Source organism: Phaenicophaeus curvirostris, chromosome 15 (genome assembly GCF_032191515.1).
Source record: "Phaenicophaeus curvirostris isolate KB17595 chromosome 15, BPBGC_Pcur_1.0, whole genome shotgun sequence".
NCBI classification, from domain to species: domain Eukaryota; kingdom Metazoa; phylum Chordata; class Aves; order Cuculiformes; family Cuculidae; genus Phaenicophaeus; species Phaenicophaeus curvirostris.
Window position 1 is genome coordinate 1,817,204 of NC_091406.1, and position 15,587 is coordinate 1,832,790.

At 52.4% G+C, this 15,587-nt stretch overlaps 1 protein-coding gene across 2 annotated transcripts in view; it reads right to left on the bottom strand.

The window, feature by feature from the left end:
• The window catches only part of SEPTIN8 (septin 8), a 33,614-nt gene extending 20,084 nt beyond the window's left edge, over positions 1–13,530 (bottom strand). For both annotated transcript variants that reach the window (XM_069869392.1, XM_069869393.1), the window contains exon 1: positions 13,454–13,530. In XM_069869392.1, the coding sequence (XP_069725493.1) occupies positions 13,454–13,516 (63 nt within the window). In that variant the 5' untranslated portion in view covers positions 13,517–13,530. The remainder of the gene's footprint in view (positions 1–13,453) is intronic.
• Between the last annotated feature and the right edge of the window lie 2,057 nt (positions 13,531–15,587).

Here is a 15,587-nt window from a genome sequence, read left to right on the forward strand (position 1 = left end):
TTGAGTTCTTTCCAGCAGAAGCAGCCAGGCTGCAATGCTCAGCATAAATTATCAATCCCAAATATAAATGCTGCAACAAATGAGGGCAGCAGTAATGCAGCAATGTGGAGGACTGGTTGCTTTTGTTTAAAACACAAGCTAAGAATTTCAGGAGGACTTTTCCCACATTTGGTGCCAGTGATGTGACTCGTTCCTGCGGCCACACCAGCACGAAGATGCCCAGGGAACCAAAACCAGCACTTCAAACCCACACCAGCCTCTTCAGCTCATCCACAGCAGAGTCTCACAAACTGTGCACCCAGCAGGACCACAGGGCTGGGAGGAATCAGGGGCAGCAACACCGCAGGCAGCTGGCCACAAACCACATCTGCAGAAGCAGGTACGTTATTTGGCCCTTTATTGCAAGTGAGACAAGAAAAGGCACCAGAGAAACACAGAGACCAAATCTGGATCCCTATAATTGGGCCAACACAGCATTCACATATTAATTAGGCTCTTCCTAGTAGACAGAGGGACTGAAAAAAACGTGTGAGAAGTGGCACTGGCTACAGCACCAACCAGTGTGCCTACGATCCTTTAAAAAAAGAAATATCTGATCACAGTTTCTGCTCTTCCAGTCTCTTCATGCTTCACCTCCAAATTAGCATCAGTTTCACTTTGCATCATTACATTTTTCAGCAACTTCTCTCAGGAAAAGTGGCTTTCTGCGCAACCCAAGGGGGTTGTCAGCAGCGAGACGAGCAACTCCCCATGGGGCTGCCCATCGCTCTCCTAGCTGGAGCTCCTGGTGCAGAGTGGAGCAGCCTGCTCTGCTTTTAGATGTGCTGCCCCTGTTCTCCTTGCTTTCACACCAGCAGCAGTACGAACAGACTGGAATTTGGATATAAAAGACGACTCTGACATCAGTCGGTTAAAAAAAGACACTGAGAAGCACCATTTTTCAATTAATCTCAGCAAGAAATGCTCTTTGGTGACATATGCTTGTGTTTTCTGCTTCAGACAACCCCCAGAGTTGTGTTTTCTTGAATAAAGCAGGTGTAATTGAACGCCCCAGTCACCAATGGTGATAGTTATTTTTTTAAAATGGAGATTTAAAAAAATTTTTTGGTTTTAAGAACTTGGCACAATGAGAACTGCAATGTAAGCCTTGGGCCCTGCTGCACCAGACTCCTCAGAGTACAAGCAACTTGTGAACACGCCCTGTAAAACCAAAAGCAAAACCCAAAAATCACATGGTTCAGCTGTTTAACAGCTAAACCTTGACTTGAGAGAAGGCTCCTGGTTCTACACCCTGAGGGATCCACACCCAGAGGGATCACACTGCACTTTTACTTATCTAAGGTGCCTTTTCCTATTTCTGTGGCCCAACAACAGCACAGAGGAAGAGCTGACATTTTCCATGGCAAAACAGCAAAAACCTAAAAGCCTACAGGGGACAAAGGAGAGGAATCTCAATCCTTTCTTCTTTCTGCTCAATGAAAAGGGCTTGCACCTGAGTGAGGAGCTTCAACCCAAAGGGTTCTGCTTTGCCCCACCAACCCCCCAGGGTCTCACTGAGCCCTGGCCAGGCTGCAGCTCCCCAAATGCCAACCCTCCAAGCAAAGGAGAGGCACGACCGTTCAGATGAGAGTTTTCTTCTTCCAAGAGCTCACAGACGGTGGGATTTCAGGTTCGTCTCTTTCCAGGCTTCTTCCATTTATGTTTTCCACACACATTTATAAAACAGCAAGAGGCAACAATACAACATCTGCATTTTCCCCACAGCGCTTCAATTCCCGCTACCAAGGGGAAATTTCTAAATTCTTCCATCTGGGATGATATCTTGACCTTAAATGAAATCCACCAGCACTTTGTAGCCTAGGTCGCCCTAGAAGGTCTGTTACCCTCACACCCGCGCCCGGCAGCAGCTCTGGAGCACTGGACGGACCCACAGGCGCATCGTTCCACACCGCGGTTCCACACGCAGATACGGAACCACGGATCAGGGCACCAGGCACCCTGCAAAGCGCAGAGCACAGACAGATCCTCTCCCTTCCAATTTACAATCAAATCAAAACAGAAAGATAGCGCAGTGCCAGCAGACAGATTGCAGCTCCCCGATTGGCGTGACTCAGATCAGCGAGAGGAAGGGCAGGGAAATCTCCCGTGGGCCCAGCTCCACACGGCGCCTCTGGCATCACTCCCGTGGTGGGACGGAGCGGTCATCGCGATGCAGGAGGGCCAGCTCGGCACCCGGCACAGCTGGGGACGGCTGTTTGTCACAAAGCAATGACTTCACCTTCTTAACTCCCCAGCCACAACCCGCAACAGTGCATGCAACACAGACATTAGTACAGACACTAGTGGGGTTTGTAGGATGTCTCCTGAATGTCTCCTCATGCCTCCTTGTCTCCTCAATGGAAATGCACAGAATCACCAAGTTATTTGGTCCTGAGGCAGGTCAGGCAGCAGGGCAAGCCGGACTGCCCCAGACCGTGGAACAGAGGGGTGTGCGTCAGGATCCCACCCGACCCCACAACCGGGCGATGCCCAGGGGACCTCCCCCCAGCTCATCCCTGCAAGATTCCTCACGGAGGTGCTGGTAGTTTATCCTCAGTTCACGAGTAAACTGAGTCATGGAGTAGCTGAGTGCTTGCCTCAACACCTTTGGGCAAACAGTGTTGGAAGCCAAATCCAGCTGCTTTGTCCAAGGGACACTCCCCGGGCTTGGCCCAGTTTCTGGATCAATGCAGAGAAATCTGGCAAATCAGGAGATCTCAGCCCTTCTCTAACCGCCGGCTCAACCAATGCCCCTCGACAAAGAAACAGCAGCGAGGGCAGACTCAGCTTCCCACAAAGCAAACATTTCCTTTGCCAGACTCAGCAGCTAAAAGGTAGGAAAAGCAACACCATGCCTGACGTTTGAAAAGCCACAGTGGTGCTCACAACATTCAGAACAGATACAATCACACATCAAAACGCTGGCTTCCTGGTACTCACAGGCTTAGGACTATGAGATGCACTACAGAATCCATGGATCAGCCTGCACTTTGCAGTCTACTAAGCAGAAAGAGGTGGCCCAAGAGAAGTAGCAAGACCAGATTTTAGGTGGTCTGACAACGGTCAGAGGATGCTGAGCGTAGCAAGTTTCAACAGAGGCCTCATGTGCACTAAACATGACCTGCTGGGTGCCCTTGGAGATGAAAGGAAGCATGCTTTCAGCTGGGGCTGGCCAGTGGAGACCTCGGCTAAAGCTGCCACATCTCAGAGCTGCCTCATCTCAAGAAGATTTGCAAAACGCAAGCACATACTCAACTCTGAAGGTTTTCAGTTAATCTTAAGCATGTGCTTAAAATTCCAGATCCCCATTGTGGAGCACTTAATAACAGACTGGAGGAAGAAGAAAGAAAGAAAAAATAAGCCCATAGAGAAAATTTCAGATGTGGGACTTCTGCTGATTTACCACTTATCTCACAATAGCAACCGGCTGGGCTTCTTCTCCTCTGCCTCCTCTCATTCCAGCCTGCTCTGGTGGTGGCACGTGGCACCCCTGAAGAACTGTAAACGGTAACAGTGCCCAACACCGCTCTTCCCTCCAGCAATGGCCCTAGCGGCCTTTGCTTCCCTCTCTTTCCCATCACTCAGCACGTCGGAGCGCAGCCACGGCTGAGCCATCCCAGCCAGTCACCTCCAGCTGCTGCACCCTCGCAAGAAGCTCCCAGCCCACACTGAAGTCTCCCAATAAAACCCTCTCACTAAACCAACACAATTCCCAGCCCCTTTTTAAACCGCTCTCGTAAGAATGACAAGAATTTTCCCAGACACTTGAGCCTTTATTCATATCCCTCCTGGCTCCCAGCTGCACTCCAGGCAGGCGAAAACATCAGTGAAGAAACCAGCTATGGAGTCACCACCAAGGCACGCCAAACAAAAATGAGAGCCACTTTACATTACAGAGGCAAGAAGACTCTGAAGCAGGAGGTTCTCCCCTTCAGGGCTAACTAAAGCAATGCCTGAATCATAAAATCATGGAATCACTAGGTTGGAAAAAACCTTTGAGATTATCAAGCCCAACCGTACCTGTCCCCTACTAAACCATAACCCTAAGCACTTCATCTACCTGTCTTTTAAACACCTCCAGGGATGTTGACTCGAAGCAATGCCTTTGTTGAAAGCTTTTGGACCAGTTTTTAAGAGCTATTCATAAACCTTGAGACCAGCAAGTGCACTGTGAAGAAAAACACTCAGCATCTCGGGCAAACAAATGACTGCTCTGGTATCAACGTTTCACAACATCCTGTGTGCCCCAGGATACTCTCGGGGAGGAAAACGCTCTCCAGCTCACCTGTAAAAATCCAGCGCACTGAACACCACTGTAGGCACCTACAGGTAAGGAGGTGAGCAGGGATTCATGCAAGAAAGTGAAATTCCTGTTAAGGGAGGAAGTCCTTAGGCAAACTCCTTAACTGCTTTCCTGTGTTGAAGCTCCAGGTGCCAAAGCAGGGATTGCAGCAACAGGGCAAGGGGGAATGATTTTCAACTGAAAGAGGTAAGACTGAGATGAGATCTTAGCAAGGTTTTTATTGTGAGCCTGGGGAGGCCCTGGTCCCATCCCTGGAGGGGTTCAAGGCCAGGCTGGATGGGGCTTGGAGCCCCTGATCCAGTGGGAGGTGTCCCTGCCCATGGCACGGGTGGGACTGGATGGGCTTTAAGGTCCCTTCCATCCCAAACCATTCCATGATTCTATGATTCCTGTGGCACACCTTGTACCGATATGCCAGCAACAAGCAAGACACTGTGTACTCCCAGCAGCAAGCCAGGAGCAGGGATCTGTGCACTCCACGTGTTCCCCTTCTGCACCAGCCTGCTCGCTTTGGCATTTGCGAGCAAGCAGCTGAATCGCAGGCGCTGCCTTCAGCTTTCTCTCACTGGCAGCAGCCTTTCCCTCTTTAAAAAAGAAAAACTAAAAAATTCACAAAACATCAAATAAAAATCCTACACACATCTACAGGATCCAGTTGGCACAGGCTGCAAACATCAAGTTTTGCTGATTTTCAGAGCAAAGTTTGAAGGGAGAGGAAAAGCTTTTCATTTCCCCTTGCACCACACGCATCCAAGATGATACATCCACAACCTGTGAATGCAACATCAGTTTTAATTCTCTGCAAACAAACTGACTGTTTCTGGCTTCAACTCCCCTCTGACTTTCTACACTAAAAGCAAAATTCCCACATGCTTCTTTCTCTTAAGCTGCTATTTGGCGATTTCCCTATAATGTTTACGAAGCCTCATTAATTAAGTGGGGTCTTTCTTAATTAAGAAAGGATTAAACATACATTTTGCCCGTATCACAAGCCCTGGACAAGAGTCTACAAAGGAGCAAAACAGGAATTGCCAAGCATTATGCACACAATGTTTTGCAAACATAAATGTTGCCTTTGAGAATAAGCAAAACTGGTCAAAACAGAAAAAACTATGGAACCAAGAATGAGAGACATTTCCTCCAAAATGACCGTAAAGGATGAGAAAGTTCAGTTTTCCATCAGCCAGAGAATTCCATCCCCCATGAGCTATTCAAAACCAAGAAAGCAAAGCCCAAACCACAAACAACAACTCCTTCAGTCTGTTTAAAAAGAACCCAGAATGCAGACAAACACAAACCCACCAGACTACCCCAGTTCACTGCTTTTCAAACTTATTTATTCAGAAGGTGCTGAGGCTTTTAATTTAATGAACTTCACCACTAACCCTGACAAGAGACTAATCTTATCCCCTTCTCCAGTAAGAGCCTTTCCCAAGTTCACCTAAGGCAGCAGACGCATTCCCAGCTTGCACTCAATTGACCCGGCCAGCAGGATCCTTCCCTTCCCCACCATCCCACCACAGGGAAGAGGAGATGACACTTGGCAAATACAAATGACCATGGGACAAAGCCAAGAAAGAAACTGAGTGCCTGCCCCAGAGGAGAAACATGGAAAAGGTTTGAGGCAGTTAAAGAAAAACGTTGAAGGGGAAAAAAGGATCCAGATCCCCATCATACCAAAGAAGCCATGCTGGACATCAGCCACCAAGACTATTTGTTTTAGTTACCACTTAATATAAACATAGCTAATTCCCACATATGTTTCCAGAATTTACTGCCTGATTACAATAAGTACTATTATCCACTATACTTTTAGACAAGGGAACAGAGATATAATGGGAACCCAAGACTTTTGGTCACTACTGCATGCTTTTCCCCAGTTTGCCTTATGCAATCACCCCACAGCATCTCCACAAACAGCTCTTCCAGCTACTGGACAAGTCTCCTTGCCATCCTGCCTGAGACAACAGAAAGAGAATTTTTCCATACCACAGCCACCCAGCTCCAAGAGCTAAACCAGAGAAATCATGCTAATTAGCTGCCTGCTATACATCCTATTAACATATGCCTCCAGAAAGCCTCAAAGTGTATTAGCACCGAATACCTTTAATCTGAAGATTTAAGGCAATGGAAAAAAAAAGAAAAGAAAACCTCTATCTGAAAAACATATACAGCAAAAGGATAAGTTGAAAAGACTATTTATTCTGTAGGAAAATATAGAATAAATCTATATTTAGGAATATGAGCTGGAAACACCTTTGCAGCAGAAGATGTGGGGAAGGAAAGCATTCCCAGGAGCCTGGCTCTGGCAGCCCCTTTACCGTGGCAGAGCTGAAAGCCAGGATCAACATGGATTAGGATCCCAGGCCCAGCGCAGCCTGTCGCAAGCAGTGTCTGGATGGGAAACCCAGCAATGTCACTCTGACCCGAGCTAGCCCGTGACCACAGTGCTGTCCTGTGCACACCAGGAGCCTGCAGGAATACAGACCTGATTAACATAGCGACCGACCTGAGCAACCTCAGCTGCAGCGAAGTTTGGTTTTCCAGCGTGAACAAGAGGAGCTGTGGGAGGGTGCTGCATGCCAGCCCCCAGCTGAAGGCAAGCCTGTGCAGCGTTCCGCAGGCAGGCACCAACTCAGCCCAGCAGAAGCCGCAGGATGTGTCCAGCCTCTCTGCTACAGCAAGAGCCCGACGAAACGCCCGTTGCCTTGGAGGACTCTGGAGACATTCCCCGCGTGTTTCCACGCACACGTCATGCAGCGGTGGCACAGACTCATCGCAGCACCTCATGCAGCAGCGAGGAGAGGATGGGAGCAGCCTCACGGGCGCTGTGGCTCCGCTGCTCCCTGCCGTGTTCTGCTTTTAAGGTTGCGCGAGCCAGAGAGGGCAAGAGCCCTGCGGCAGGGTGCTCCATGGGAACCTCTCTCTAGCCGGCTGACATCTCTGGAATTTTGTCTGTGTGGGAGACAGATGCTTTTTGGCTTTGCAGAGGAATCCAAACATCTAAACAAAGTGGTGCCTCCACAACCCTGACCGCACGGGCCCTGGTCAGCCTGCAAGCTGAGACCAAGGACTCCAAGGTATCTGAGAAGCCTGCGGTTCTCAGCACAGAACACCACTCTCCTCAGCCTCTGAAAACCTCCACCGTCATCCCGTTTTGGAGGATGCCAGCTCCCAGTCTGGCTCGCCCCTCTGCATCCAAACATCACAAATTGGAGGTGAGCACAGTCACTTCTGCCGTAGAAGAGGCTCTGGAAGGAAAGCGCATGGCTGGGGCCAAGCAGAAGCAGCATCTTCACGATTATTTTCCCCCGCCTCACTTGAGCTGCTCCAGGGGCAGAGATGGGCTCTCCTACCCACCCCACTCTTTCACGATACAAACGCAAAGCTTCAGGTATGAACCCAGAGCTCACTGCAGCTACAGAGATTTAGGGGTGGGGAGAAACAAGGAGTCTGTGCAGGAACACCCAGGCCCCCACTCACTCAAACACAAACAGGGGACAGGACAACATTATTTCTAAGGGTTGCAGCTAACCTGAAACAAGCAGGGCAGCTTCTCGCATCCACAGCCTGCAGCGTGCCCAGCACACATTCTGCACGCTCAAAGTTAACCATATGAATGCGCCCCTGACCTACACAGGTGGGGTGGAAGCAGCGCGCCCACACCCTGCGTGCCTCCCTCAGTCCCACAGCTTCCCAAATTCCTCCTCTTAGTTGCACAACCCAGGAAAAGCCGAGTCAGCATCATGCCACTTCTTCCCCTCCCAACCTCGGAGCCAAAGGAGGACGAGAAGCAAAGGAGACAAACACGCCGGCTGCTACTGCAGCCAAACAGCCCCGTCCCCAGCGCGCTTGGCTCGCACGGTGGTGCCTCGAGACGACAGGACTGGGGACAGCGGGGGCATGCGGAGACAGGGCTGCGTCTCTCCCTGCAGCTGGCAGCAGCACTGCTGTTCTGCCACAGAAGATAATATTTAGGGAGCTTTTGGCCTTCCAGCAACACTGGAGACAGGCTGACAGCTGCCAGCACAGCACTGACGATGAGCCCTGACACCGTGCCGGCCGCCTGAAAGAGAGTTATTCTTCAGGCTTTCATTTGTTTTGCCGATGCAGAGGGCACACGTGGCTCCAGCATTCGCCAGCTCACGTCCTTCCACCCACCGCCTCGGCACTCGCTGTGATTACAAGCGGTTAAGAGCAGCTCTGGAGCTCCCACACAGAACAACATGTTGCATCTCTGCTGCAAGAGGAAGAGATGCTCCAGGTTCACTGACAGCAGCAACACCGCAGCGGGGAGGGCGGAAAAAAAATACAGAAAAAAGTCTTTTTCTGGGCAACATTTGTTCCCACTGCATACATTCAAAATAAGTATTTAACGGCGATGGACTGTGGTTGAGCTAATTGCTCCTGCGGCTGAAACAGTCAGAGCTGGCTTCCTGTATGAGCAGAGACGAGCCTCCTGGGGAGGGATTGCAAGGTTCGGAGAGGCAACCACCAATTTGCCTTCTCCAGTAGAAGACCATTTTCCCCATCTCTCCTTCCCAAAAAAGCATACGCTGCAGGCAGAGGAGCTGGCCGGGGCAGGGAGGGAAGGGGCTGCTCCCGCTGCGGCTGCTTCCCGGGGCGCGTTAGCAGCTTGGAGAAAAATCTGTCACTTCTGTTCCACGCTGCATGGGGGAATCACTCGAGTTTTTCCAGGATAAAGGTAAAATAACTGAATGATAAAAACAGACAAGGAAATTTAACCCTGGATCTTCCAAATGCCGGCTGCGCAAAAAACAGGGCAGGGGAGGATATCTGAATCCAAACAAACCCCAGTTTCCACTGGAATTGAGCCATGGAAACATTTTCCTTGAGAGTTTGATTAGAAGAAAACGTGAGCCTATGGGTAAGACCTGCAGCGATAAATGTGCTGGCAACCACTTTGCCCCAGCCCTGGTACAAAGAGCTGCTCTCAGCCCACTCCTCGTGCCCCTATTTCACAGGCACGAGCTCACAGCAAACAGAAGCAGCAGAGACGCATGAAGTCTCTCTCGACTCAGTCAGTTACAGCAGCAAAGGCCCTGCTCAAAGGTCCTTCTCTCCCACAGAGCTGGAGGCAGGTCCCAAGAAGGCAGGGTGTGTACAGAGGTAACGCTCAGGTGAAGCTGCCAGACTGGCCAGCTCAGCAGCTTGCTGCAACAAAAAAATACCCTACTGTCCTTCCATTGAGGAAGATGTTGTTCAGCTTTCCTCTACAGAAAGTGCTAGCTATTCTGGCAAGATGTAAGGAGCATTTATTTCTAGTAAAGCTACCAGTAAAAACCTAGTTATTTATCACCAACACAGAGGGACATCTTCATAGATCGTGGAATGGTTTGGGTCAGAAGAGACCTCAAAGCCCGTCCAGCATTGCAGGAGGTTGGTGGCTTTTATTTAAAAAGAGAGAAAGCAATGGATTCAGGGGGTTGCAGAAGCTTCTCAAAAGCAAAACCATCTTAACAGTCTCAGTCTCGCATCTCATCCCATTTATTCTCCTACGCATCTTCAGTCGCTTCTCCATCACTTCTTCTCTTTCCAGCTTTTCTGGCTTCCTTCAGAGCTTCTGCTTTCTCAAATTTTCTGGCGTCTGCTTGCACGTGGTGGTCGGGTTGTTTTCCCGTGCAGCACACCAACATCCCTGCTAACCCTGCCAGTGTCTGCTCCAGCCCAGGCACTGGCCAGAACAGGCAATGGAGACGCTCTCAGCTTTGAGGACAAAGTGTTTCATAAATGAACGAAACTTCATCTGCTTTCTTTCTGCTCTGGTGGTAACTGCAACGAAGCCAACTGGCCTGGGCTATGGGGAGCGATGCCTACAGACTGAGCCTTGCAGAGGCAGTGGTGAGCCAGTTCCCAGGGCAGAGCAGCAGCAAATTTGAGTCTCCAGGGGCTGAGGCCAGTCTCTCTCACAAGCACTACATTCACAAAAACAAAGGCGGTCTTGAGCACCGCTGGTGTGATCCTGCTGCCTTAGAGGCAGCTTTCTCTGGGCTAGCTTCCTTTCATTCGCTATTGTTGGTCATTTCCAACAGCAGCACTTCAAGGGAACTTTATTGTGCTGGAGACAGAGGCATTCTGGAGGACTGGACAAGCGGAGCGTGTTTCAGGGGAGTTTTGAAAAGACATTATCCAAACCTAAGGGTCATTACATTCCAGGATGTCAGCTGGACACTTGTAAATAGCTTCACCAATTTGAATAGCATGACCTATGTATATCAAAAACCTCCTTCAGAGGCTTTTCCAGCATCATTTCCCACTGCAGATACAAACAGCTGGTAAAAGCTCAATGAATTTATCATCACCTCTTCTTGGCAATGACAAGCTATTCCCACCCAGACTCAGGAAACTGAGGCACAGTAATATAAGGTGGCACCAAGAAAGCTGTAAATCCTGCAGAAAGAACAACTCGGGACACATGAACGATGAGGCTTCCATGATACCGCTGGAGGAACAGCATCAGAGCTGAGACGCGCGCCGAGGGCAGAGGAAACAGCAGCCGGGCCAGCCCTGTGCCCTACACCAAATGCAAACAAAACAACCCTGTCCCACCCACTGCTGCCAGATCCGCGGTTCCAGCCAAAAGGCAAAGATCAGCACTTCACCACATCTACTGGGCCTGCAAATCCCTCTAAACGCACCCTACGCCCTGCACAAAGTAAGCAGATTTTTCTCCTAATGGAGCTGGGCACTGAAGCCCGGTTGGAGCCCAGCCACCTCACTTTGGTGCCCAAATGAGAGCCAAGCACCTTCGGGAACTTCCCTCCCTCTTTCGTTTTTTAAATAAAAGTGACAGTATTGACACAAGTACACCAAGCAATCAAGCACCCACACCAAAGATTGCGAGGTTAGGCTTAATATTCTCCCAGGCTAGGCAACATCTTAGGCTCCTGTAACACCGAGGTGCTAATCGCACCAGCAGGCACACCAAATGAACATTAAAAGTCTTTACATACAGTACAAAAGCAGAAAGAATGGCAGTTATGATGTTTCCATCTTACCACATAAGCTTTACCTTAACCCCCTCTCCCCAGAGCCCACAAGCATTTGCTCTAGCAAATAAGAGCCCACAATCAATTTTCCTGTATGCAAGTTTTAAGTAAGTTACAGCTTTGCAAATTCATTCTTGAGCTGGAAACTTTTGGGCCAGGATTCAAAGAAATGAAGCAGAGTTTGAGATTCTTGGCAAAAAGTAGTTTACAGAGAAAACAGTAGCAGGGACTTGTTTGTGCTCCAAGGGCATGCTATAATTCAGACAACCACCACTGCTGTTCTCATTTATTTAGCAATATCACACCAGACATTTCTGACTTCGGACAGCTATGCTATTTCATGCGGTTAGAGTGTTTTTAGGTCTGAAAGGCTGCAAGACGCATCACGGAGCTATTTAATTAGTACAGCCTTCCAACAACAACAAAACATGTGAGCTGTAGACAAAGAATAGTTTGAAGCCGGCACAGATTTTAGCCAGATTGACTTCCGATAGCAGTTATACAACGTGTGAGCTGCAGAGCTGGCGGTGCACAGGTCACGCTCCATATTTGCTGTACAGCATTCTTCCTACGTTGGCTCAGAGACCAGTTAGCCTCGAGGGTTTGCTTTACCCATGTTTGAATCGGTGTCTCTCTCAGTGCTATACACACACCGTTAAGTTACTCACTGTTTGGATACCAGTGGTATGTAAACAATTCTCATTCAGGAAGGTCAGACCCCTCTTCTTTCCACCCCTTGTTCCACGGTGCTTTATGCCTGCAGACACAAACACTGGATACCCTTCGTGAGCATCCTGGACATCCAGGGAGGGATCACAAACAGCTTTCATTTCATCTCAGCACCACACCAATCACTGGAGCCACATCCTGGACATCCAAGGAGGCATCAGAAATGGTTTCTGCTACCAGTCTCAGCACCAGACCGCACAGGCTGGCCCCAAAGCCGCATCCTGGACATCCAAGGAGGGATCACAAATGGGTTTTGCTACCGATCTCAGCACCAGACAGAGCACCAAGGCCCTGGAGCTGCATCCCGGACATCCAAGGAGGGGTCATGAGTTGCTTTATACCGGTCTCAGCACCAGAGCTGCATCCTGGACATCAAGGAGGGGTCACAAATGGTTCCCCTTACCGGGCTCAGCAACCAGAACCAGCACTGAGGCCCCAGAACCACATCTTGGACACCCGAGGAGGTCACAAATGGTTTTTGCTGCTGGTCTCAGCACCGGACCTGGCAGAGCCCCCCGGAGCTGCATCCCGGATACCCAAGGAGAGGTCACGGGTGGCTTCATACCGGCCTCAGCACCGGACTGAGCACCGGAGCTGCATCCTGGGCACCCAAAGCGGGGTCACGAGCGGCTTTTGCTACCGGTCTCAGCACCGGACCGAGCAGCGAGACCCCAGAGCCGTATCCTACCTATCCCTGGACGGGCTTTGGTACCGGTGTCAGCACCGGAGCCGCATCCCGGGCATCCAAGAAGGGGTGACGAGCGCCGAAGCCGCATCCCGGACGCCTCAGGAGAGGTCACGGATGGTTTTTGCAGTCGGAGCGGGCACCGAGCCCCGTGCGGGGCGCTGGCCGCCCAGGAGCGCTGCCCCGGCTCCTGCAGCAGCCCCGGAGCCGCATCCCACACGCAAAAGGCTCGTTACCCGCCCCAGCGCCAGCGCCGCATCCCCAGCGCCACGCAGGGCACCACAAACGGGCTTCACTCCCGATGCCGGCACCGGGCCGAGCGCCGCGGCCCCCGACCCGCGACCCCAGGGCGGGTCACGAAGGGTTCTCGCACCGGTCTCAGCACCGGAGCGAGCGCCGAGAGCGCAGAGCCGCGTCCTGGACGCCCGAGGAGGGGCACAAACGGCCTCGGTAGCGCTCTCGGCACCGCAGCCGCATCCCGGGCACCAAGGATCGGGTCTCGGCGCCGGAGCGAGCGCCGCAGCCGCATCCCGGACACCCGGGGAGGGTCACGGGCGGCTTCGCACCGGTCTCGGCACCGGAGCGAGCCCCCCGGAGCCGCACCCCAAGCCCCCACGGAGGGTCACGAAGGACTCTCAGTGCCAGCCCCGGCCCCGGCCCCGCCCCGGTCCCCCCGCGCGGTCTCACCGAGAAGCGCTCCAGCTCGGTGGCGGCCATGGCGGCGCGCGCAGGGCTCGAGGGACCCAACATGGCCCCGGCCCGGAGCCGCCCCCGCCGGGAGGGGCGGGGCCTGGGGGCGGGGCCTGAGGGGAGGGGGCGGGGCCTCATGGGAGATGGGGCGGGGCCTAGAGGGCGGGGCTGTGGGGCGGGGCCTAGTGGAGAAGGGGCGTGGCCTGGGGCATGGGGGCAAGGAGTCTTAGGGGGACAAGAAATGGGGTCACACATAGAGGACATAGGGGTCTGGGGATGGGCGTGGGGTGGAGATGGTGGTTTGGGGGGACAGGGTTGGGTGGCACATGGGGTGACATGGGATGGGCACCACACAGAGGGAGTTTGGGGAGGACGTGGGGATGGAGGGGACGTGGGGGCCTGGGGATGGGCACAGGGCGGAGATGGAGTTTTTGGGGGACAGGGGATGGGGGTCACATATGGGGGACATGGGGGTCTGGGGTGGAGATGGCATTTTAGGGGGGATGGGGTGGGTGGCACATGGGGGTCATGGGATGGAGGAGACAGGGCTGGGGGAGACATGGGGTGGAGACGGAGTTTTTGGGGGACAGAGCCTGGGGGAAACATGGGAAGGAGATGGCGTTTCAGTGGGATGGGGGAACATGGGATGGAGGTGATGGGGGTCTAGGGGGGTGTGGGGGGACGTGGGGCTAGGGACAGTGGGGGTTCTGTGGGGGACATGGGGCTGGGCATGCGTTGGAGACGGCGTTTGGGAGGGACAGGAGCTGGGGATGTAGGAAAAGCATTTGGGGGGGACAGGGGATGGACATGGGGTGGAGATGACAATTTGAGGGCATGGGCAGGGAGGCACGGGGTGTGGTCTGAGAGGGACATGGGGTGGAAGCAACGGGGGGTCTGGGGGGGCTGTGGATTTGGGAGGGACAGGGCTTAGGGGGCACAGGATGGGGGGGCTGGGGGACAATGACTGGGGGTTGGGCACGCAGTTGGAATGGCAAACCAAGGGGTAAAGGGGCCACAAGAGTGTGGCTGGGGGTGGGCATGGGGTGGGGATGTTGCTCCAGGGGAACAGGGTTGTGGGACAGTGGGCAGCGGCACCCTGGCACAGGAGAGCTCTGTGAGCACGGCTGTAGGGGTGCCAGGAGCATCCTCTGCAGGACTGCTGCACGCAGGTACAGGGATGCCCCATCTAGAGAAGCTCCCAAGTGTGCTAGAAGGCCCCGAGACACCCCACTGGATGAAGTGTCTCCATCACCCACGGGCGTCACCCAGAGCCGTGGCGTGGGTTTGGGCGCGGGTGCCGGGAGCCCACGGGCTGTGGTTATGGCGAGCTGAAATATCCAAAAGTGAGGTGCCAGGTCTCATCCCTCCTTCCCACGTCAAGCACACCAATCTCATCTCCATCACCCTCAGCCTCTGCAGCACACGCAGACATCAGCTGTACAGGCTGTTAGCACGGTTTCTCTTGCTTGCTGGTGCCCTCTGCTGCAGAGCACCCACTGCAGCTCAGAGCTGCTCCTTCCCTCACCCAGGGCTCCTCCAGACCTACAGCACCTTTGCTGATGATACAAACCCGGCAGGAGCAGCAGGTACACCTGGAGGCCACGCTACCGCTCAGCAAGACCTGGGGTGCAAACCTCACTGCCCTGCGGAATCACCTCCCAGGGAACCGATGACAGAGAGTTTACCCCGAGTGCTCTCTCCAGGAGACTCTTCCTTGTCTACTCGGATGCTCCTGCATCACCTCCAGCATCCTGCACCAAGGTGGGCCACAATTACAGTCGTTACCTAGTTATGATCCACCTAAAGCTCCAAGCCCCCCCCAATTACTAGGAAACAGCGAGCAGCTGTGCTTAGGCCCAGTTTCCAGGTTTTTTTAAAATGCCTTGCCAAATTCCAACTTTTTGGCAAGATAAGGAGGAAAATACCAAACAGCCCAGTTTCTTTTATTCATCGCCTGCAACAGCACAGTCCCTCATGAGCCCTAAAGCAGGACTGAAGTATTTAAAGACAATCAAACCTCAGCAACCAAATTAAAACAGAACTTCTACTTCATTAAAATACTCTGTGGGCTGCACTTCATATTAACTTGTCTTCTCCCTTACCTGCTATTTGTGATCATAACAAAGGTCTC